The 25,760-nt window shown below is 38.4% G+C and overlaps 1 protein-coding gene across 1 annotated transcript; it reads left to right on the forward strand.

The window, feature by feature from the left end:
- The first annotated feature begins 224 nt into the window (after positions 1-224).
- Positions 225-22,044, forward strand: LOC103022197 (platelet-derived growth factor subunit A). Its single transcript, XM_007236025.4, has 6 exons — positions 225-659; positions 2,961-3,057; positions 8,903-9,016; positions 12,735-12,922; positions 18,543-18,663; positions 21,525-22,044. The coding sequence occupies exons 1-6, from the start codon at positions 582-584 to the stop codon at positions 21,533-21,535; spliced, it is 609 nt and encodes a 202-aa protein (XP_007236087.2). The 5' UTR covers positions 225-581; the 3' UTR covers positions 21,536-22,044.
- Positions 22,045-25,760: the final 3,716 nt, after the last annotated feature.

Below are 25,760 nucleotides of genomic sequence, written 5' to 3' on the forward strand. Positions count from 1 at the left end.
AAGAGACATGTACACAATATTTATTATTAATATTAACATTATTTGTGGTAAGCACCTTTCACCTAACAGAATTCAACCATTCAAAACCTTTAAAACCTTAAAAGATGTAATACAACCAAAATATGAGTGTGCGCGCGTGTGTGTGTAGAAAAGCAAACACACACCCACTCTTTGTAGTAGTGGGAGGGGATGGGGAGGGCCTTTCTGGACTTTTTCTCCGGAGACGTGAAGCGCGTGGAGTTCATTCAGTGCGCAGCAGAGCGCGCGGGCGGCGAGTCTCCGCTTCCTGCGCGGTTTGGGAAATCTTCGGTGTTCCGTGCCTCACGAGAGGACTAGCGGGGAGCAGTGCTCGGTGTGCGCGTGCTGGGTGAAGAAGATGCGCTGTTGTTGCGTCACAGAAGAGCAGCCGTTTGATCTGGAATGAGCGTCTCGCGCACGGTTTCTGTTCTCCGGCCGGACTCTTCAGGCGGGTCCCCAGAGCGCGGGATTAACCAGCACGGACACGCACTCGCTCCCGTGGGATGTTCTCCGGTTCTGACGGGCGCAGCGCTTTGGGTCGGGTGGTCCGGTAGCGGGGGGCGATGAGAGGGGCGCTGCTCTGCCTGCTGGCCTGCTGCCTTTCTCTCATACCCACCAGCACCGCCGCCGCTGCTGCTGAGGTAAACACACACACGAGCACCTGTATTCCTCTGGCTGTGGGGTCTTACCGTGCTGTTTCTGTAGTGATGTAGTGTCTAGTGTTAACATACTAATAATAGATATATTAAAAAAACTAAATAGTGGATGTAATAAGGAAGAGATTTATCCCCACAACAGCGAAATACTCGCTTTTACATCATCCAGAGGTCCGGATGTTAACACAAAAAGCCTAAAAACACTAGACTACTTAGTGCTAATAATGAAAATGGTAGTGCTAATGCCAGTGCTAAACAAAAACACAGCTAACTATATACTTTTACTCGCAGTGCATTTTACTTAGTATAAAAAAGTTCTGAGATTTGAACTTTAATTTTCCTCATTTGCTACAAAATTAGAAATGATGTGAAATTCTCCTTAACAAATGTAAAATAATGTCACAAACTTAGTTTTAATCAGCGGCTAATAAACTTGCTAAAATACCATTTTATCAGTTTGCTTAAAGAGGTATGGTCGTTAGGTCCTCATAAACTCACACACACACTAGTATAATATGGAAATGGCAATAAACAATAAAATTGCTGTTTTTACTTTTTCAAAAAATATTTAATAGACTTAAACTTTTACAGTTTCCTCAGTTGATACGTTTGATACGTTTACTTACACTTGAATGTTTCGCTGTGGTAAAGCAGCATTTCAGGCAGAAGGCAGTCTGTTCACAACCATTTACTGTAAAAGCCATTAAGCATCTTTAGAATACCTCACAGTAAAACACTCAGAATTGTTCTGCTCACAGTACTGAGTACTGTAGTGGAATTATCCCTAAAAATGTATAAGAAATATATATATTTTTACTTAGTTAGGTCCTTACAAAACTCTCATATACACAATTGTATAATATGGAGATGTTGGTTTTAAAGACTAACACAGATAACTAGCTACTTTTACTATCAGTGACTTTTACTTCTCAGTATAAAACAGTATAAAAACAATAGATTTGACCTTTTTTTTGAGGTTTCCTCAGTTAATGGGGTGAAATTCTCCTTAAAGTGAAATCATGTTAAAGCTAAATTGTTAGTTTCCTCAGTAGCTAATAAACATGCTAAAATGATATTTTATCAGTGTTCCTAAAGAGGTAATGTCCCACAATTGTCCAAGTCCACACATTTTCACTCTTACATCAGTTATGGGTTGTTAGGTCCTCACAAGCCTCACACTGACACCAGTATAATATGGGAATACCAGTTCTAAACAGGAATGCAGCTGTTTTTACTCAGGTCTTAGTAAAATAACTAATAGATTTAAACTTTGTTATAATATATTAATTTACATCATCCTGAAGTCAATTGGTCCTCACAAAACTCACACAGATGAAAATGAAAAAAAAAAAAGAATGTTAAAAGCTAAATTATTATTATTATGGTTTTAGTTTTTTGTTTGTATGTATTGGGTGTTAGTGTGTGAAGAAGTGGTGTTCGACATGCATATAAACTTACTAAAATTCCATTTGTTGTCCTAAGAAAGGTAAGGTCCCCACAATATCAAAAAGTTCATTTTTACATATTCTGACATTGTTAGGTAAAAAAAAGCTAAAAACCAGCACACACTAGTATGATATAGTAGTGTTAGTGTTTAACAGTAATGCAGCTATTTTCTATTTTATAACTCAGTATTTTACTTAGTTCTCAGTAGAAATTGATAGATAAGAGAGTTTGAGTTTCATCAGTTGACATCTTTGCACATTCTTTTGTTTACTTTTTTAGTGTAAAATGTTTTAGTTTGCATTTAAATTTATTATCTTAATAATCTTTGGGACATAATTTTGTTAAAAAAATGCTGTAAATGAATTCCATTCATTTTTTTTAAATCAGACTCTTTTAGACCAATATGCAACCAAATACAATGTGAACAGCATCACTTACAAAAAACAAGCTATTTGTGAAGTTCTTCTACAATTATGTAGGGTAATCTGTACACATTCAGCTTTTTAATTATAGAAATGTGGCTAAAATAAGTCAATACATATATTAATAGCTATACTTTACTTTTATTTGATGATGCTATGAGCTAATCTGGGGTGATGTAAAACCAGTGGTGTAAAACACATGGCAGATTCACCCATGAGAAAAAAATAATACAAACAACAAATATCTTTTTTATTATTTTTTTCGCAAACTTAAACTGCAAATTGGTCTCTCTTTAGAAGTTCCCCACCTAGCGATGCAGTCTAGATAGCTGTGTTTACACTCCAGTGTGGTTAAATCTGTGCCTGAGTTATTCTTTAACCTGCGAGCGCATTCATTCTGAACATTCTGCTCCTCAAGGCAGAGTCGATTCCCCGGGAGCTGATAGAGAGACTCTCCAGCAGTGAGATCCGCAGCATTAGCGACCTCCAGCGGCTCTTGGAGTCACACTCCCTGGGTAAGGACCTTCACACTCTGCCTGTACTTGTAGCTAAAAGGATTAGTTCTTTTAGAACTTAAAAGTTTTTACAATTTTTACTTGGATTTTTTGTTTGTTTTGTTTTTCTAAAGCAAGACGCATGCAACATTGACCTCTCACAGGCTTTACTGCACCTAGAACTGCAATTACACCTCTTTTCAAAAGATGGAAATCAAACCTTTTCAGTAACATGAAATCCTGTTTGGTGTAAGAGCTAATATAAAGTGTTTCCATTGTATTAACTCTGTTATTACAGACAGCAAATCATTTAATTCATCCATTTGTATCCAGGATGATGAGCTTGTGAATACTTCTTTAGAGTTCTTTAGAAAATGACAAACCTGTGGTACATCAAATATAATGCAATAAAAAAGTAATGTTTATTAGGAATTAATGCAACGATGGATTACTTTGGGTTTTGACCAGTCTGCTAAATTAGTCAACGCTTGTTTCTGCCATGTCCTCCATCTCTGCTTCCTGTGGATACGGATCCAGTTCTGAACTTTTTTCTCTCACTTCAAAATGATTGAAACAACTAAATATGGGATTTAAATACCCAGAAGACATTTAAATGTCAAATGTTCAGATATTTAGTGATGTGAGTAAATAGTAAAAAAGTAACTTGTTGTGTTTGGGCACTTTTGGTGACCAAGCTGAGTGTGAACTGAGTGCAGAGAATCCCTTAAACTCTCCCCCATTGTGCTTCTGTTTCTAGCAGTTTGTGTAGTGCATTTCAGTTAAAAATTACCAATTTTTTGACATTGTTTTATAATCTTATTATTTCTACTCATTGTTGCAGCTCTAGTGTTTATCCTTAGGAAACAAAATCTGGGTTCCTGAGTTCCTCTACCCTAAAAAGGGAGGCATTTTCAATGTGATGCTCTATAGAACATATGATTACCTGCAAAATGTAAACAAAGTTAGATGCTCAGAATAAAATTTTAAGTATTAAATGTTGTTCATCAAGCTGATAACCTTTGAAAAACATCGCTGTATAGTTGGGGTATGTCAACATTCTAAAGGGTGTTTCTCTTTGTCAATAAATACTGGCACCTACTGGGTAAAGGGTCATACATGGAATTAGTCCCGCGAGCAAGATTTTGACATATTTGTTTTGTTTTTTTATATCTTGTTGTGTTCAGGCAAGGGCCATTTTGTCTTGTTGACAAGCCTAATGTCATGAGACAGGAACTAGCTACGTAATGCTGCACTGATGTGTGGGGTATATATGTGTGGAGGCTCCTGTACTGAATGTGTATGTGATTTCTGCAAGAAACATTTTGTCTGTTTGGCCTGTTATGACGTAATACCTTCTGTGACATATTCCCAGTACATGTGGCACTGTGTATCAAAGAGTATCATCATTTTAACTCCCATAATTCACACGGCCATGAATATGCTAGCCAGTGTTCAACAGTGTCTTGATGTCAGTGTTAAAAATAATGTAATTTGTTTTCTGATAGCTATTCAATATAGCTATCAGATCTTACTCTAAACCACATTCACACAAAATTATCTCACATATAATCAAAACATTTGGGGGACATGTCCCCCCCCCCCATCCCCCTCTCAAGTTGCACTGTTGCATACATGACACAGCTAAATGCCTTCTGGAACGTCCCCACATGTCCCCAGACAACACATCGTAATCGACCAAAGGACTGCCCTTTGCCACACAGCGAAAGCCTCTTTTTTGGACGCCTTCCCCTCCGAGTCTGCCAGCTTGGTCATAAACAAAACACAGCACAAAAAAGCAGAGCGACACTGACCTCACACTGGGATTTAGTGGATGTGGCAACCTGCGTGAGAATCTGCTGTGCGGGGACGACGAGCTCTTTAATCTCCCTCCGAAGTCCACAGGAGTCGCCGTCCGAGTGGCCTTTTATACCCAATACCTCAGAGACAGTCGCCCTGGAGACGGCAGCCCTGTCTCGTCGTGATGAGGCGCCACATGGACCTCCTGCCTGTGAACTTGGGTGACTGATGTCACTTTTCCTGGCAGGAACTCTGCTGTCGCTCAGGATTAGACCGTGTTGAAGAACGGAGGCCAATAAGAGGCAAAAAAACAAAAGAGGACTGGGCTAGGGAGTGGTTTTAGAAGGATGATTCTGCAGAAAGGAAAGGTTTGGCAAAAAAATCCACCTTAACCCCAGTGTTGGTTATTGGTCAAGATACTGTAGGTGAAAATCTGTAATGGAGGCCTGCAACACAACAATTTTCCTGCCAATGCCTAAACTATCATACAGTCCTAAACTTAAGGAATCATTTGAATGCATTAGCGGTTCCTTTCCTGGTCAAAGGGTTCCTTGTGGAAAAAAGTATGTGTTTTTCTGACTATCCTCACATTCTAACCACTGTTTTTATGCTAATTGCTAGTTAATTTGCACACAGGGTTACAGTATGCAACTTTTCCCCCAGTTTTAATATGATTCCCCCTTTGGCTGGAGTCAGGGTTAGTTGGTTGTAGTCTGCAGATTTTCCAACAGTTGGAGTTAACAGCTTAAAAGAGAATCGAGTAGTCTGTTTGGATTTTTATGACCCAGTTCTGAGGAAATGGTTTAAATTGTTAATAAAACATTTTGAGCCAATACTGGAGCAAAGGGAACCCCCAATTGTCATCTGCTTCCCTCACTTGCTTGTTGGCTCTATTCGCCTTGTAGCTCAAACTGCAGAAGTAAAGTTTAGACACCTGGATTTCCAACAGATTTGTTGAGCTGCTGTTTTGTGGTTTGGAGAAGTTACTCAGAGAGTTTTGACAGTAAAGAAAGAAACCAGGCTTTTCAGCAGAAGTTTCACAGGTCCTGATAAAGAAAAGTGCAACAGGAGCTCCAGCAGGATTGGCGTCTCGGATCAGATTTCCCCTCTGGACGTGTAATTGAAATGCAAACAGCTGCATGTGTAAGAGCTGCTGGTGCTTGAGGGAGGTCAAGAGGCTCTCTCCATTATGCTGTTGTTATGCTGCCTTTATGAGCTTAGTGAGGCTGAATGCCAGCGCTGTAATGTATTATTCATGTTAAATTCCTAGCGTGTGTGTGTGTGTGTGTGTGTGTGTGCGCGCCTCAGGCACTGGGTTTCAGGGGGTCTGCTAACGAGAGTGTGAAAGGCTTAGTGAGCAAGCTACACTGCTCAGGGCTGAATCGAAGCCCACCCTCCCCTGATGTGCTGGGGTGGTTTCCGAGGGCAACCACAGGGGCATGTGGGCCTGTAGAGGCTGTAGAGTGGCTGGGCGGGCTGATGGTGCTGATGAGTGAAGTTCTGTGGTAGTTAATGCTGGTGCTTACTCACCACACCTGTCTAACCTTACCGCATACATACTGTACGCCACCAGGCTACTAGGACAAGCATTCCAGTGGTTAATCCAATAAATAATCTCCGACCAAAGAGTTTAGTCTGCAGTTGGTTCCAGTCAATCAAATTACCACACTCTTCAATTAGAACAGCGCATATAGGAATTCCATTGTGGTGGTTGTGGGGTGGTTGTCTGTGACAGTACAGAGAGTAGAGTAGCTGACGCAATACTGGAAATAATTATTTAATTAAGGGAATATTTGGCTTTATATACAGTGGCAAAACAATGTGAAAGGAATTCCATGTTTTTCTAAATACACTTGTCATAAAATGTGATCATCCAAGTTAAGGGTATTGACAAGTGTAATGTGCCTAATATAATAACAAAAAAAATTATCTCACAGGCCTTTCTTTGAACAAAAGATGCTAAAATATGTATCAGTGTACTGTTATAAGTATTGAATTACTTAGCATTACTTAGAGCATTACTTCATTATACAGTATTATAACCTGATAACATGGTTACCTGAAAAAGAGAGCTCAGCAGCTGCTTAGAGGACCCCATGTCTTCTAATCATTAGGATAAAATTTACAAATATCTAAATTTAAGCTGTTATGGGAAATACTGGAATAATTATTTGATTAAAGGCATACTTGGCTTCATCTTAGGAAATCTAAGGCATGTTCTTACATGCTATTAGTTGCAAAAAATGTAAAAGACACGATATTACAATTCTGTGAGCCAGTATTTGCGCTGATCCAGGCACACCCTGGAAAACAGAGATCCCTTCTTAAATTGTTGCCTGCAAATTATGTACAGTATCACAGAATAATTTTTAGAGTGAGCGAGCAAGTGAGAAAGAGAGAGAGAGAGAAAAATAGAGAGCGAGAGAAAGAGATAGAGAGAGCATTGCAAGCAAATTTACAAATACGTCAATTTAAATAGATATTTAAGCTGTTATGGGAAATATAAATTAGAAATGTGATAATGTATCACCTAATTTAGCAAATATTAAGCAAAAAAAATATTAAATTGAACCAATAGAATTCAATAAAAACCTATCAACGCCACAGAAAAGGCTTCCCTAATTTAAACATCAACCCTGGTCCAGATCCACTCATGGTCCTCCCACATGTTTTTCCAACTGTTTCTTTACCCTGCACTGTTTAATAGAGATTCACACACAAAAAAAACCCTCTAAGAGCAGCTATAATCTTTGTTCAACTCCCCAGCCGTGGTGTTTAAGGAGAGCCAGGCTCAGCAAGCATTTAAAACACCTCAAGCATTCATAATCTCCTCCACCAGACTCAACAAATAAAGCTGAGTTCCATTAGTCCCCAGAGCTAAGCCAAGCACTGTGACTGCAGTGTGTATTAGATTATGATAACTGCAGGTTTAGACTCCAGCTTCCTTCAGTCAGTCTGATACATATCTAATTGTTTTCCCTGAAGGCTAAACACCTAGAGTATGGAAGTTTTGCGAGTGAGACTGGTGTGGTTTTCAGTCAGTGATCACAAGCTTGAAGCTTGTCTAAACACACAGATCATGTCTGATCAGGTTACAGAAATGCATGTCTGATTGTAGCCGGCTTAATGTTTCAGGATCCGTTAGTGTTTTTCGTGATGTCGGTAGCAGGACTGGTGAGATGAAGGATGAAGGATTTACTCTGTATCAAAGCTACAACAACATAATGTTTCTCTGCATACTTTGTTTTCCTCCTTTCACTTGTTTTTCAGTGGCCAGTACCCAACAGGACAAATTCAGAAATGGGATAATGTGGGTGGTGGTGGGTTATTCTCAGCACAGCAGAGAGTGTTTTGCTGGTACGAGTGAAACAGACACGGCTGTGCTGCTGGAGTTCTTAAACACTTAGTATCACTGCTGGACTAGTTCACAAAAAGTCCACCCACTATTCTGTGAATAGTTTAGTGAGCAACTGATTAACTGATCTCCAAAAAGCATGAAGTTATTTTTAATTAGTTTTCTTGCTTTATTTTAAGCAAAACATGTACATACAGTGCTGGTAAAAAAGCTGAGTTGCGGTAGAACTTACGTAAACTTAAATGCTACTCGTTTAAAACATTTCACTTACTAGACAAAATGGAATTATGGGGTGACAAATTTCACTAAGCTTATGTGCTGTAAAGTCAGTAAAGGGGGTCTAGGAGAAAGGGGTGGGTCTATCAAAAGTGTAGGCAAATCTAAATCTGCTTCTGATCTCTAATGCACAGCTTCTAATGGCAATTAAATTAATTCAAAGCATTAGAAGTTTAAACAAATCTTGCTCATATTAATTATATAAAGTTTTTTTTTAAAGCTAAACAAGCTAACTGCAGGCATGCACCAAGCATGTCTTGGTCAGGAAAATGATCTTGAACTTTTAAATGTGGAATTATATTGATATTTTCTTAAGAACATAGTTAAATATCATTCCTATCATTTACATTATTTTTTATTTTTCTGCAAAGTGAATATTTTTAGAACCAGACTTATTGATTTTACTAGCGTATTCATGAACTTCTGTTGCTTTACTAGGTGCAGAAAATGAGGCAGTACAGGAGACGAAATGGCGCTACCATAAAGAGGGTTTCTACGACAGCAGCAGCCTCAAGAACTCACAAACACACCCCAGACGCAAGAGGAGCATCGGTAAGACACGCATACACACACTGAATGGAAGTTTAATAGCTAGGGATTCCATACGTGTCAGTGATCATGCCGCAGCCTGCCAGAGTCTGAACTGAATAACCTTCTTCTTATATCAGCACCTAATCTCTCTCTGATCCTGCAGGGAGTTACTGGAGGTGTATATGAATGTGTGCATGAGTGGTAGTGTGTTGCTTCTCGCACACATGTTTCCTCTATTCGATGGCAACATTTACAGCACCACACCTGATTCAGGTTCTGTAGGAGTGCACTGAGATTCTGATTCTATGGCACCCTGGCCATTTTATCAGAAACACCATATAGACCATATAGATGCACTTTGTAGGTGTACAGTTACTGACAATTACTGTAGGCCTTCTGTGGCTGCACTATCAATGGAAAGAGACCACCACTGTGGTGAGCATACACTGTTACGATGGAGGACTATTTTTGGCACAGATTGATTCTGATATAGGGTTGTACTGTACATACATCTCAATTTAGCAGTGACCAATGGATACACACCGTTTGTGTGAAACTGCCTACAAACATGATGCTACCGTCACCAAGCTTAACAGCTGCTTTTCATTTCATTCTTTGCTAAAATGCAACCAATATATATCATTTAAACCAAATTAGTCTACATGACTTACAGAACACAGTAGACATGTTTAGACGCTGAGATTTTCTCCAATGAAGGTCAAATTAGTGCAGTGAAACATTGCCTGCCATTTTGTCTGCCTTTCGTGTACATGACAGAACCATTTATAACAGGTTCTATGTAAAGCTATTTACAAATGTTATTTTGCAAAAATAACCCCTCACAAAAGCCAGTATAGTTTTTAGCATCTAAAGCAGGGGTGTCCAAACTTTTTTTGTTGGGGGCCAGAAGGAGAAACATATATTAAGTCATGGGCCACACTCTGTAATAAAACAAATAATGAAATATACCACTTTAAATAATATTTTTTCCTGATTATTTCATTTACACACCATTTTACTTGACTAACTGTCTTTATCTTTGACAGTGTTGTGTAAACTAAGATTTTTCAAATTGATGTTTAATTTCATGATGTCTCTTAATATTAAACTTCTTAATTATGGCAACTTTTAGACTCTTTGGTCCGTTTTTCTGCGCTAGAAATGCGCACTCTCTCCGCTTTTAGACTCTTTGCCCCGTTTTTCTGCGCTAGAAATGCGCACCCTCTCCGCTTTTAGACTCTTTGGCCCGTGTTCCTGCGCTAGAAATGCGCACCCTCTCCGCTTTTAGACTCTTTTGCCCCTTTTTTCTGGGCTAGAAATGCTCACCCTCTCTGCTTTTAGACTGTTTTGCCCCGTTTTTATGCGCTAGAAATGCGCACCCTCTCTGCTTTTAGACTGTTTTGCCCCGTTTTTTTTGCGCTAGAAATGCACACTCTCCACTTTTAGACTCTTTGGTCCGTTTCTGACACCTATCGTTCAAACTTTGAATCTCACATTATAAAAACCTGCTTAACAGCGGGCCAACTTTCATTCTATTTCTAAAATACCTCGCGGGCTGCCCCAAAAAAGGAAACGGGCCGTAGTTTGGACACCCCTGATCTAAAGGGTTATTTGAGTTGTCATTGTTTTATATATAAACAAACGTTGTCAGTTTTAAATTCTACTCCTGTTAATTCACATAAGTGAATAACACAGATTATAAGCCAACCACCACCATGCTTAATAGTTGATATATTTTTGTCTCACTTTAACTCCTTCAAATACGACTCCTGATCATTGTGGACAAAACAGGTCAATCAAACATCTGATGAGACATCTGTGAGTCATTATCATTAGTAGACTTAATAACACAAAGTTAAAAGGCTTGGTCTTGGTAAGTTTAAAGTCTTTTTGAGATCTTGTTTTAGCACAACTCTATTAAATGTCTAAATGGGTACATGTATAAATGTGACCTTGTGTTTTTTTTTTAGTTTCCCAAGTATGACACAGTAGCCACAAACTTTTGCCAGTGAGCTATAGAGGGCAGAAAGAAACATACTCAGGTCATACTGGGTATTAAGAGACCATATAGAGTTTAGCACACACTCGAGTGTAAAGCGCTTTCTGAGCGGCTTAAAACAGCGGCCTGATCGCATAGAATATGAAATATGGTCACCTCCCCCACTTAATGACCTAAACTGACCAAAAAGTTGATTCACACGTTCAGATAGGACTCACAGCCAGGCCCAGCAGGAAACCCGACAAAAAACTAAAAAAATTGGCTCTAGTGGCTCCTAAAGAACAACAATATGCAAACTATTAAGCACTACAAAACTCACCTCAGGTAATGTTGGTTATTTAAGATCTCTGCCTTCCAACATGCCTGACTTGTATTTCTCATCCTTGTATCCATTTGCATGACTTCTGAAACTATTCAACCAATTATGTTAAGCTTTTAGCCGCCATATGTGTAGGTGTGTAGGCAATGGAGAAATGAAAAAATCGACACAAACTACATCTATGTTGGACCTTCAAAGGCCACATGCTCAATGCCAGCCTGACCAGTAGATTACCCTTCACCAAATTCACCTCACAACGCTTGTTAACCCTTGTGTGGTGTTCATATTTTTGTTACTCGTTTACTTTGTTACTTGTATTTAATTCAGCAAAATTAAGCAATTTTACATTAAAATGCTTTACACATGCTTGCTTCACCTAAATTGCAAGCAATATAAACAGCTTACATGGTTAATATTTGCCCTTTACCTTTCTTATGTTACATTTCTTTCAAAAAGTGCTACTCTTTTTTTACTAGTTTTTTAATAAGAATAAGAAAAGAAAATGAATTAAACTCAAGATATGAGTAGAAAATTTGTTTAGTTTCAAATTTACAAATGAAGCAATGTTTATTAGCTCTTGGCCAAACATACTGTATGTAATATAAATGGTGGTGGGGGGGTGTACAGTGTGTGTTTATCAAAAATGTGTTTTGATATATGTTTTTCACAAAAAATGAGCCAATGCCAATGAGATTGAGTTAGAAAAAAGAAAATGAAAAATGAAAACGGGTCCCACAGACCCGAACACCACACAAGGGTTAAATGAAAAAATGAACTGGATGTGTTGAAAATGTATGATAATGACACACAGAGCTTGTACTGAGTTCATAGGATGCATTGTAGATGACGTCAAGAAGCAGACAGTGAAAGAAGCCCAGTATAGTGTATCTCTGTAATAACTGACTGTGGTACAGATGTGTCTGGCTTTTTTCTTACCTTTTAAGAAACGACTAAATAAACAAAACTGAAGAAATACTAATTAATTAATCATTAGCTATAAGGAATAGAACTCAAATTTCACCACCTGTTGCCACTGGGGAGTTACAGTAATTGAGACCATTTTTGTCACAGTCTGGAGCCCTGCCTAGGGTTGCTAGATGTAGCATGATTTCCATGATTAGTATCTTTTTTCTTTTTGCTATTTGCTATGACAATGCTTCTGAATCAGTGTTAACTGTTTATCAATGTTATCAAATGTTACTGTTATATATACAGCTGAAAGCTGTGCATGTAACATATATGTTATATCCCAATATTCTACAGTTTTCCAATGGAACATCATTACACCGTTATTTACTGTATGAATTTTACTGTAAAAAATACAGGAACTGGTTAAAGTGTAGTAAATGTATGCTATAAATTATGATGCACTGTACAGTTATAACATGATTATATAATAGCGTATATCTCTCTGTGTGTAGAGGAGGCGGTCCCAGCAGTGTGTAAGACTCGTACAGTGGTGTATGAAATTCCTCGTAGTCAGGTGGACTCCACAGCGGCGAACTTCCTCATCTGGCCTCCGTGTGTGGAGGTGACCCGCTGCTCAGGCTGCTGCAACACCAGCAACATGCGCTGCCACCCAGTCAAAAAGTCACACAGGACTGTCAAGGTAGGAAAACACACAAAACACACACTCATACACACACACAATACGCAAATGCTGTCAACTCATACACATTTGCTGAGGTCCCAACTCTTACACTTCTCTAAACCAAAAAAACCTTCTATGGTAGGAAAATATGAGCACATCCAAATATACACACACACACACTCACTCACTTTGAAACACTGACATCATACATAAGCACCCAACCAAAAAGAACACCTGTATTACAACACATAAAAAACTTTCACTCTGGTACAAAGATGAGCTCAAATACTTCAAATACTAAACCTGTATCGCATGGTCTCTGGTAGAGTCCCAGATCAGCAGAATCTGAATTAGAGGATGTTTCAGTAAAGTATTTACACATAGTTTAAGTTCTAATTTGGCGAGGCTAATGTGGCCCAGCTGTCTGAGCATTGGCTCTGTCATTGGGAGATTGCAGAGTTAAATCTCTAGTGATGCAACAGTGATCTGTAATCAAGGCAAGCACACCTGGCTGTTAGAATAGGCAGGGTAAATTTTAGGTTTTTGTAAATTAAGCAAGAGCTAGAGTCAGGGTTTAGGATCTAGGCATATGGATAGGTTAGGGTAAGTGTTCATGCAGAGTTAGATTAGGGTTTAGGGAAAGGTTGTGGTTGCGGTTACAGCTGCGGGACTCTCATTCTGTGATATTCATTATATCGCAAGACAATTCTCTACGATACATCAGAGCATCTGTGTTACTGAAGAAAATAAAATATTCATAAATAAGCAAATACTAGGAATTATGGACTTATCTGTGTCAGTTTCACAGAAGTTGATAACCAATATTCTTTACCGTGCCAAATCCATCTCACCTTTACGTGCATGCATGTCATGCAGAAGAGAGGCTCACATGCTTATGCTAGTAACTGACTTGGACTGTATCTACTGTAACTGTAGATTAACAGTAACTCCCTTATTTATAAACAGAAGTAAAAGGAATTAAGGGGAATCTGTTGCATGCTGCCCATGCAAAGAAATGGTTGTTTTTACACCATTAACAAGCTAAAAGTAGCTCCACACGATTAAAAGTCAACTAAAATACATGAGCAAATAGGTAGGATAGAGGAAGAGATTGCAAACTTAATTCTGTGAAATAATACAATAGCAATCTGTGGCCCAATCCTACCTATTTTCTTATATGTTTTACAGCGTGGAGCTACTTTGAGCTTGTTAACCCTCCTATTATGTTCATTTGTCAGAACCAGCAGGGGTGTTCCTGGGTCATATTGACCTGTCGCATGTTTAAATATTTAAAAGATATCTGAAAAAAAATCAAAATAAGCAGTGTGAATATTTTATTTCTAACTCCATTGCTAATTATTACCAATATAATTAATATTTAGTGCAATAGTGTTCCTTACCTCTTAGAGGTAATGGTTCAATTAGGATAATATACTCGTTTCTCAGAAAAAAAACATGTTCAAACTTTTTTTAATGTTTCCCTACTTTACTACTTTTGAAAGACCAACATATAACATATATACAGTAGTTTTACATAACATTGAAACATAACATTGCAATGTTTGTTTTAGTTTTGATTTTGCAGGGGGTGGTTGCAAATATGTGAGACGAACCATTTTCATATTATGTTGATTACACTAATTAGGACAAGCAGAAGAGGTTTTATACTGAAAAAATACTGTTTTTGACCCATTACATTACAACAGGAGGGTTAAAGATGTAGAAATAGTCATTTCTTTGCATTGGGCAAGTCTGTGGCCCTATCTCTAGCATTATAAGCCTGTTGGGAGCCTCAGCTAAAAATGATGGGTAAATTGAGGTAGGCTATTCAAAAAATGTTTGTACCCATTATTATGTCCATAACACAGACACGCATACAGATATTGTAACCCCTAAGCACACAATGGCATTATGTTGCACTGCTAATGTTTAAGCACTCAAACATCTTCATATAATTACTGTACAAAAAGTAGCAGCATGTACTGTAGCAGCATCATCCTCCGTCACGCCCATCTCCTACTGTTGTCAGGCTCTGCTGAAAGGCCTCTGCTCCACTGAGACAAAAACACTGGAACATGGCACACTGGAATATTCCAGAAACGCCAGCTGCACAGCGCTCAATTTACCAGCCCATAAACAAGCGCACACACACACACACACACACACACACACACACACACACACACACACACACACACACACTCTCTCTGTTTCTCAGTCTTTCTCAGCAGGAGTAGAGTGGTTACAGTAATGACAGTGGTTCTCCTGTTAATAGAGACAGGAGTAGAGTGAATACAGTAATGACAGTGGTTCTCTTGTTAATAGAGACAGGAGTAGAGTGAATACAGTAATGACAGTGGTTCTCCTGTTAATAGAGACAGGAGTAGAGTGAATACAGTAATGACAGTGGTTCTCCTGTTAATAGAGACAGGAGTAGAGTGAATACAGTAATGACAGTGGTTCTCCTGTTAATAGAGACAGGAGTAGAGGGGTTACAGTAATGACAGTGGTTCTCCTGTTAATAGAGACAGGAGTAGAGGGGTTACAGTAATGACAGTGGGTCCCCTGTTAATTGAGACAGGAGTAGAGGGGTTACAGTAATGACAGTGGTTCTCCTGTTAATAGAGGCAGGAGTAGAGTGGTTACAGTAATGACAGTGGTTCTCCTGTTAATAGAGACAGGAGTAGAGTGAATACAGTAATGACAGTGGTTCTCCTGTTAATAGAGACAGGAGTAGAGTGAATACAGTAATGACAGTGGTTCTCCTGTTAATAGAGGCAGGAGTGGAGTGGTTACAGTAATGACAGTGGTTCTCCTGTTAATAGAGACAGGAGTAGAGTGGTTACAGTAATGACAGTGGTTCTCTTGTTAATAGAGACAGGAGTAGAGTGGATACAGTAATGACAGTGGTTCTCCTGTTAATAGAGGCAGGAGTGGAGTGGTTACAGTAATGACAGTGGATCTCCTGTTAATAGAGACAGGAGTAGAGTGGTTACAGTAATAACAGTGGTTCTCCTGTTAATAGAGACAGGAGTAGAGTGGTTACAGTAATGACAGTGGTTCTCTTGTTAATAGAGATAGGAGTAGAGTGGTTACAGTAATGACAGTGGTTCTCTTGTTAATAGAGACAGGAGTAGAGTGGATACAGTAATGACAGTGGTTCTCCTGTTAATAGAGGCAGGAGTGGAGTGGTTACAGTAATGACAGTGGTTCTCCTGTTAATAGAGACAGGAGTAGAGTGGATACAGTAATGACAGTGGATCTCCTGTTAATAGAGGCAGGAGTGGAGTGGTTACAGTAATGACGGTGGTTCTCCTGTTAATAGAGACAGGAGTAGAGTGGATACAGTAATGACAGTGGTTCTCCTGTTAATAGAGGCAGGAGTGGAGTGGTTACAGTAATGACAGTGGTTCTCCTGTTAATAGAGACAGGAGTAGAGTGGATACAGTAATGACAGTGGATCTCCTGTTAATAGAGACAGGAGTAGAGTGGTTACAGTAATGACAGTGGTTCTCCTGTTAATAGAGACAGGAGTACAGTGAATACAGTAATGACAGTGGTTCTCCTGTTAATAGAGACAGGAGTAGAGTGGTTACAGTAATGACAGTGGTTCTCTTGTTAACAGTGACAGAATTTGTTTGTTTACAGAAATGACAATAGATTTTCTAATTTGCTGACACTCATTTCTGAGCTTGTACTATTGTGTAAACAGCTCTTGTCTGGGCTTTGTTCAGCTTGTGCTGAAAGGGAGAAGTGTAAGGATTTAATGGCGGGTGAACTTACCGGGTTTCGGCCCAGAACTTCCCCACGGGAGGGTTCAATAGCGTAACCTGGCACAACCGCTGGAGCTGCCTGTCTCTTTCTCTGCCATTCTCTGCCCTGTGGTTCTGGAGCTGTGTGTGTGTGTAAGGGTCTGTGTGTTCAGACCTGAATGGAGTGTTGTATAATCAGGCCTTAAGGGGGTTGGCACGAGTGGCAAAGAAGTGCATTAGTACAAGGTGTGTGTATGTGTGTGTGTGTTTCTAGAAAGAATCAAACAGATGAAAGACTCAGCTGAGATACATCCCACTCCGAGCCAAATGCTTCTTTTACCTGGCCTCACCTTCTTTACTCAGGAGGTAAAATCCAGGTTCACCTGGGTAAAGGTCTGGTGGTTAACCTGATCAGTCTAAAACCTTCTATTTTTCTTCCCTAAAAGCATATAGCATCAACCTCCACCATGCTTAGCGGATGAGTGATTGATTACTCTTGTCCGATCAGTCCAGACAACAACTTTTTGTTTTTGACGGTCTTGTTTTATGATGCCTTGGTATATTTCTCTATTTAGACGATCCTTCAGGATGTGGAACTCTTTCCTCTCCTGGTTAGATTGACTGTAGATGTAGAAAAAAACTTCTGAATTTATACTGCTGCTAACGCCAAGAATCCAATCACATCATTGGTAAAGATTAGTAATCCTGTTCGAGAAGCAGCCATGCAAGCCCAAGAACTGGCACTACCTCCACCATGCTTTACGCAGGTTAAATTTACTTGTCTCTTTAGAACATTTCAAAAAAATTCTGCACTAATGAGTGATTCCATCATGTTTGACAAATTATATATATATATATATACAGTGTATCACGAAAGTAAGTACACCCCTCACATTTCTGCAGATATTTAAGTATCTTTTTATGGGACAACACTGACAAAATGACACTTTGACACAAAGAAAATTAGTCTGTGTGCAGCTTATATAACAGTGTAAATTTATTCTTCCCTCAAAACTCAATACACAGCCATTAATGTCTAAACCAGAAGCAACAAAAGTGAGCTTCTGGCGAAGCTGGCGGATATTCGATACTTGCGCTCCTCCTTCTTCCGCTTGAGGATGCCCCAAAGATGTTCTATTGGGTTTAGGTCTGGAGACATGCTTGGCCAGTCCATCACCTTTACCCTCAGCCCCTTCAATAAAGCAGTGGTCATCTTAGAGCTGTGTTTGGGGTCATTATCATGCTAAAACAGTGCCCTACTTCCCAGTTTCTGGAGGGAGGGGATCATGCTCTGGTTTAGTATTTCACAGTACATATTGGAGTTAATGTGTCCTTCAATAAAATGTAATCCCCAACACCTGCTTTCTGTGGTGTAAGTTCTGAAGCTCTCTTGCTAAGCTGGCCGTTAGTACAGACAATACACAGAGTATCAGACAGCTCAGTACAGCTGATTTTGACTAACTAACCTGAGCACTGATGATACAAAAACTTGTGTCTGAGAGAGCAAAGTCTTAGTTATCGTTAGCTAACAGGCTAAGTTCTTGTAACTCCACATCACAGACTGTGTTCCAGTTAAAAGAGGTTTAATGTTCACACATGTTTAAAAGATAAAGATTCAAACTTGTGCACACAGTATTTGAGGCGACAAATGTAGTCTTCACAGCTGGAGCCCAGACCTAAACCAAGAATTTACAGTCAGAGATATTAAATACAACTGTTTCACCAGTGAATATGTTGGGTAACATCTGGGCAACAAGACAATCTGGGACAACAGCTGTCAGTCACGTGTACCAGTATTTTAGCTTACTGGGTGAATCTGATGTCCTGACGCTGTAAATGTGTAGTAAGTGTACAAATCTGCATTTCTCTCTGTCTCTCTCTCTCAGGTGGCGAAGGTGGAGTACGTGCGGCGGAGACCGAGGCTGCGGGAGGTGCAGGTGCGGCTGGAGGATCATCTGGAGTGTGTGTGCATGTCCAAACACCACACAGAGTCTCGCTTACACACAGGTACACCTACCCCCCCCCACCCCAACCCACACGCACACACCCCATCCTCTTTCTCACATGCTTTGATCTCCAGCGTCATAAAACATCTCACTTTTTTAAATGATTTCTTCACCACTTCTCCACCATCCCTTAGATCTTATATCTCCAATCATTAATCTCTCTCTCTCTATCTGAAATTTTTCCACCCTTCTTTTTCCAGGACGCTCTAGGGCGAAGTGTAAAAACAGGAAAAGGAAACTTGACAAGACAAAAAAAAATCTAAAAAAGTTTAAGCTTTCTGTTTACTTGTCAAGCTGAGTAAGTCCGAAGGTAGGACAAGTCAGTGTGGCCAATCGTGCAACAAAATATATCTGTCGATTAAATCTGCAACCAATCAGCAAATCGCAGTCCTGATTCCCAGTTGTGGTGGAGGGATTGTTCTGTTAATGATTATTTACTGCTGCTTAAAAAAAATCAGTTCTGAAATATGGGATATGGGTTTTTTTGGAAAGTGCAAATATAAATCATTTCTAAGGACAGATCTACACACTTTTGCCCCAAATGCAGTCAGTGGAAAGATGTATGATATCTGAGTTTTTTTTGTGTTTTTTTGATAAAGCTTGAATTACTAAATCAATAGTAACCTTGGAAGATATTGTGTGTTAAATTACTAAATTGCAGGTTGTTCCATAGTAAACATAGATGTTATTATGTTGAAATACTAAATAAGGATTTGTTCTATAATAAACCAGGACAAGAATTTCTAGAAATGACAGAATTTCAAGTTATTTAGTCGTGAGGTTGAGCAATATTGTCTGCCAAATTACTGAATTATGAGTTGTTAATAGTAAGCTTGGACAATATTTTCTGCTGAATTGGTCTGTTAAGGACAATATCATGTTAAAAAAACTAAATTAGAAGTTGTTAATTAGTGAGCTTAGATGATGTTTCCTGCTGAATTACTGAATTATGCGTTGTTAAGTAGTAAACATACATGATATTATGCAGAAAAACTGTGGGAAAAAACTGTGGGAAAAAAAGTAGGAGTAGTACAAATTGTAATCTTCGACTATATTTTCTGCTGATTTACTGAATCGTGTGTTGTTTAGAAGTAGTATATTGTGTCAAAATACTAAAGTAGGAGTTGGTCTTAGTCTGCTAAATGATTTAAGTACGAGTTGTTGCATATTACCCTCAGACAGTATTTTCAGTAGTGAGTGAGTGAAAAAAATATCTGTTGAATTACTAAATTATGAGCTGTTAAGTCGTGAGCTTGGTGTCTATGTCAAGATTGACCCAGGCAGGGAGACGAGGAGACGACGTATGTGCAAGTTAGAATAGGAATTTAATAACTAAACAACAAATAAACAAATAGACGGGTAAACACGGAACAATGAAATTAATAAGAAAACCAATGTGATATAAAACTCACATAAACAAACAAGAGATACTATAAAACTGGGCAAGGGAATAAACTAGGGAAAACACAGAGAACTTAAAAATAACAAAGGATAAACAAAAGACATACAAAGATATACACTAAGGAGGGAACTAAGGAGCACGAGAATAAACAAGAAGATAAATATAAACTACAAACAAAGAGGGAGGCTATACAAGGAAAACAAATAATGAAACAAGACTATGAACAAAACAGAGCAGAGACAATTACAAGGAATAAACAAGATAAACAAGGAACTAAAACAAGACGGGATAAACACAGAGTGCAGGAATAAACACAAGAAACAGAGGTACGACAAACAACATGGGTTAGTGCAAAGACCGACGAAGGACAAGTGACAGAGGAGGGCTATTTATACTAACATGAAAAACACACTAGAAGTGGAAACACCTGGGGAAGGGGCGGAGCTACAAATGAGACACATGGTGGAAAACTACTGACATTCATTACTAATGTAGTGTAGATACTAGTGTTTAAAATGCTTCTGTAGAAGCTAAAGTATCAACTCAAGCTTTTTCTCAAGTAACAATGTAAACGTACTGCTTAAAGTATTAAAGTATAAAAGTAAAAGTAATGTCAGGGTGAAAAATGCAGTCAAAGACGAAAGCTAAGGCCGCACCATCGGGTACTATAGTGCATTGAAAATGAATGCATTTTAGTAGAATGTAAATATATTTAAAAAGTTTAGTTGGACGTTTGGCTCGATTTCTCTTGAGTCTCTGCACGGGGGGGGGGGGGGTGGGGGGATGGGGGGGGTTGGCGTGACGTGTGCAGGTGTGATTGATTGCATATAAACCAATAGGGTGATGGAATGGCATATGTTTATACTTCTCTACATCCAATCACAATCAGATTCACTCTGAATATAGAGATTTATTTGGATAGGGTTTTTTTTTTTTAATTGATGAGAATCCGGAATGAAAACAAGCTGAAATGAAATAGTAGTAACAAGGCTATTTTTTAAAATATTAAAGATAATTGTGTACAAATGTGAGGAGTAGAAGTAAGGAGTCGTCTGTAAAATCATTAGTCCAGTAAAGTATAGATAACCAACATTTCTACTTAAGTAATGTAACAAAGTATTTATACTTCATTACTTCACACCTCTGAAGTCTGCCAACTAACTGAATCATGAGTCGCTTAATACTGAACATGGTTGATATCATGTCAAAAATACTGAATTGTATTACTTACTTAGTTACTGTAAATAGTAAGCTTTGACAATATTTTCTACAAATGACTGGAATACAAGTTGTTCAGTAGTGAGCTTGAACAATATCTTCTGCTGAGAAAATTAGGTTATTAATACTAAACTTTTGCCAAACTGTCGCCTTAATCTGTGAAATGAGAGTACAATAATTTGTGAGAATCAGGAAATTGAATGGTAAATGTGTATCTTTTGTTTGTATTTATGTGTTTACAGATATAAGGTGAGAGGATTACTGGATTAAAGGGAGAGAGAAGGTGATGAAGAGGACCCAACACCGTGTCCAATCAGAATCTGCCAGAAAAAAGTGATCCATAACTGACTCTGCGGTCACGGACTGATTGACCTGGACTGAGCTGAAGTGGAAAACGATTGGAAAGGAGGATTTTTTGGACATGTTGTATACCATGGACAGAGAAAATGGATACAAAGGACAGAAATCTGCCTGGATTCAGTGGAGAGAGACAGCTTCTAAATGGACTTGTGATGAATAGTTATGATGGACAGTCAGATCTGGTCAGATCTTGTCTCTATCAGAAATAATCAAGCCTTTAATGCAAAGATTCTCTTCTAAAACAAGACTTCTTTCTTACAGCAAACCTTTTTTCAATATATACTTTTATTTTTGTAGTCTCATTTTCTATCATAACGGATATGTTCTGGTATGTACAATAGTTCAGGCAAAGCCAAATGCTCACAGTAACCGCTACTAATAAACTATTTATAAATGCGCTGATGTGCTGGTGTTCCACAGTCATTTCTGTTTTGTTTAACTCCGATTATAAATTGTAAACCATTGTAACAGACTGGGCATAATTATAATTGTCAAATGATGTTGATAAATTAGCATAAATCGGTTAATTCAATAGAATTACTCAGTTGTGTAAACTTTTTAATCTATTTCTATGGATTATCATAATAACTACGAGAGGTGGGTGACTGTTTTAAAATTACTTTGCAAGTGGAAATCATTTGTACTTTTCAACTGCAGGAACTGCAGATAATTACAAAGGCCATGCAGTGCAGTTCTGTGCTGGTGTGGATTCTTTAGCCTGGTTACAGTTCTGTTTCCATTTGCTGCTGTGCTTAATCAGGACCAGGACATATACAGAACATAGTATTCTAACTAATTAAATGCTAAATGGAGAAGTGTGCTTTTTATGCAGCCAACAGCTTTGTCCCACATAACTACACTGTAAAAATAAAAAAGTTTAGAAAACTCAAAATTTCAAGGCAACTTACTGCACTAGATTTTTGAGACCAACTCAAACTTTTAAGTTTTAAAGAAAACCACATGCGGTTTGCCAACTAGAAATCTTTAGCCCAGATAAATCATTTTTATATGTATTGAAAGTTCAAATATTAACTCTCACCAACTAAAACATTTCATGTGTGTTTTTAGTTGGCCTGATTTAAGTTTTACCGAATGTGCATTGTATAAGTTTTGCTGACTATCCTTTAGGATCAATAAAAAAAAATAAGTTGTGCCAATGAAAAGGTGCACCTTAATTAAATCATCTAGTGGGTGCAACACTATATTTTGGTTAATTTAACAAAGCAACTGGGAAATTAGTTTAGTCTACTTCATACCTGCCTTATGGTCAGTCATATAAGATTGCAAATGTTACCAGCTGGACTCATGTAGGCCAGTATATAGCCTTCAACACTGAGGCCAAGCTGCTAATAGTATATAATACATATGCAAATTCCATGAGAAGGCAGTCTGTGGGGAACGATTACACACTGATGGTGAGTGAGAGGTGGGAGGACACACCCAATATGCAAACAGCATGACCAACATCAGGTGAAAACCCCTGCTGAATTGCTTTGTAGACCCCGTTCAACTAAAAGGTCAATCTGAGCATGTGCATTAGAGCAGAGTAGTTGGCCTGGCCTCAACTAAAGTTCAACTAAAATTTGTCAATTTTGCAAACACAAATTATTTAGTTCGGCCAATATTTAACAAGAATTTTAAAAACGTTAGTTGAGGTACAATTCAATAATTTTGTTCAGCTGACTTAAAAATCACCTGAAGGAGAACAATTTTAAGTTTTGTTTTTTACAGTGTACTGGCAATCGGCTCAGCCACACTGTAAGCCTAGATAAGTTGAATTTACTTAAATAATTTGAGGTCATTTGTTGCCTCAATGTTTTAAGTAATTTTACTCAAAACTTGTTATGAGTAAAACAATATTTCCACTTTGAATTTTGTAGGTCAGCTGAATGAAGCAGACCTGAATGTAATCTTATTTCTGTCATTTAAAACAAATCAATGGAGAGATTACATTACATTACATTACATTTCGTTTGGCAGACGCTTTTGTCCAAAGCGACTTACAATAGTCAAGTACAAAAGTAATAGAAGTTAAAGGGAAAACATTTTTAGATAGGGCCTAAAGGAGGTCGAAGGGAAATAATGGGATAGAGAAGTGAAGGAGGGGAAGAAGGAAATGAGGTTAGTAGTAGTTAGTTAGTAAGAGGTGTTAGGAGAGTAAGTGCTGTTTGAAGAGCTCTGTCTTCAGGAGTTTATTAAAGATAGCGAGAGATTCTCCTGATCTGGTAGTAGAAGGTAGTTTGTTCCACCATTGGGGAACTCTGTATGAGAACAGTCTGGATTGCTTTGTGTGAATGTTTGTTTGGTAAAGCGAGGCGACGTTCATTGGAGGAGCGCAGCGGCCGGGAGGTAGCGTAAGTCTTCAGGAGTGATCAGTGCAGGTAGGAAGGAGCCTGTTCTGTCATCACCTTGTAGGCGATTGTAAGAGTTTCGAATTTGATGCGAGCATCAACTGGTAGCCAATGTCCATCCTAAATGCTTTAGGATGAACAGTATACAATACAGCATTAAAAGATCAGAATTGATACTTGCTTTTACAGCCTACAACATAGAGCTCAAACTATTAATCATAATATCAATATATAATCTGCAGGTTTACCTAAGCTTGCCTGGGAGTAATCACTACACATGGATTGTGAGTTTCAGTAAATGCAGGACACAACCAATATGCAAATAGATTGTGTCAAAAGCCAGAAGTGGTCAATTGCAACAGACTGAACTGAGTTATAATAAGTTGATTCAACTCAGAGATCTCTGTTTGAATGTATATGGGGCCACAAATGTTTAAAAATGTGCAATTTTAAGTAAAATAGAAAGCGAAATAATGGGGACCAAGCACTGAGCACTATAATGTATGTACCAGCAAAAACAAAAAAAAGTGCTGGACAACATTTAGGCTGACTTTATTTATAATAGATATGGAAGCTGTTGGAGCCCACTAGACATACAGTACCAGTCAAACGTTTGGACACACTCAACTAAGTAAAGAACAAAAATTACTTTGAGAAATGAAGGTCAGTAAATCTGAAAAAACTTTTAAGAGTTTTTTTAAAGTATCCTTAAGTGCAGTCACAAAGACTATCAAAAATGTTATGATGAAACTGGCTCTCATCAGTACAGCCCAGAAAAGGAAAAGCAAGAGTTTCCTCTGTTGCACAGGATACATTTAGCAGAGTTACCAGCCTCAGAAACCACAAGTTAACAGCTCCTCAGATATGAGACAGCTAAATGCTTCACAGAGTATTTTGGTTTGTTTAACACTTTTAAGTTACTACATGATTCCTTATGCGTTTATTAATAGTCTGTCCAAAAGTTTGACTAGTACTGTATTCTGATTTTACTATATACACAACAAAACGTTGTTTTAAATTAAGGTTTAGTTCATTGTTAGTATTTACAGTTGTGGTCAAAAGTTTACATACACTTGTAAAAAAACATAATGTTATGGCTGTCTTGAGTTTTCAATAAGTTCTACAACTCTTATTTTTCTGTGATAGAGTGATCGGAACACATACATGTTTGTCACAAAAAACAGTCATAAAATTTGGTTCTTTCATAAATTTATTATGGGTCTGCTGAAAATGTCACCAAATCTGCTGGGTCAAAAATATACATACAGCAACAAAATTTGTCAATTTTGGTGATGTAGCGAGTTGTGTCAATCAAATTAGCTTCATGTCATGGCCTCTTCACTTCTTGTAAGTGATTCTGATTGACTACAGCTGTTGACTTCTCATGAGCCCATTTAAATAGGGCTCATTTGACCCAGTGATTAGACTCAGCTACAAAAGCTACAATGGGAAAGTCAAAGGAACTCAGTGTGTATCTGAAAAAGCGAATTATTGACTTGAACAAGTCAGGGAAGTCACTTGGAGCCATTTCAAAGCAGCTACAGGTCCCAAGAGCAACTGTGCAGACAATTATACGCAAGTATAAAGTGCATGGAACAGTTGTGTCACTGCCACGATCAGGAAGAAAACGCAAGCTATCACATGCTGCCGAGAGGAGATTGGTCAGGATGGTCAAGAGTCAACCAAGAATCACCAAGAAGCAGGTCTGCAAGGATTTGGAAGCTGATGGAACACAGGTGTCAGTCTCCACAGTCAAGCGTGTTTTAC

Source organism: Astyanax mexicanus, chromosome 23 (genome assembly GCF_023375975.1).
Source record: "Astyanax mexicanus isolate ESR-SI-001 chromosome 23, AstMex3_surface, whole genome shotgun sequence".
Classification (NCBI taxonomy): domain Eukaryota; kingdom Metazoa; phylum Chordata; class Actinopteri; order Characiformes; family Acestrorhamphidae; genus Astyanax; species Astyanax mexicanus.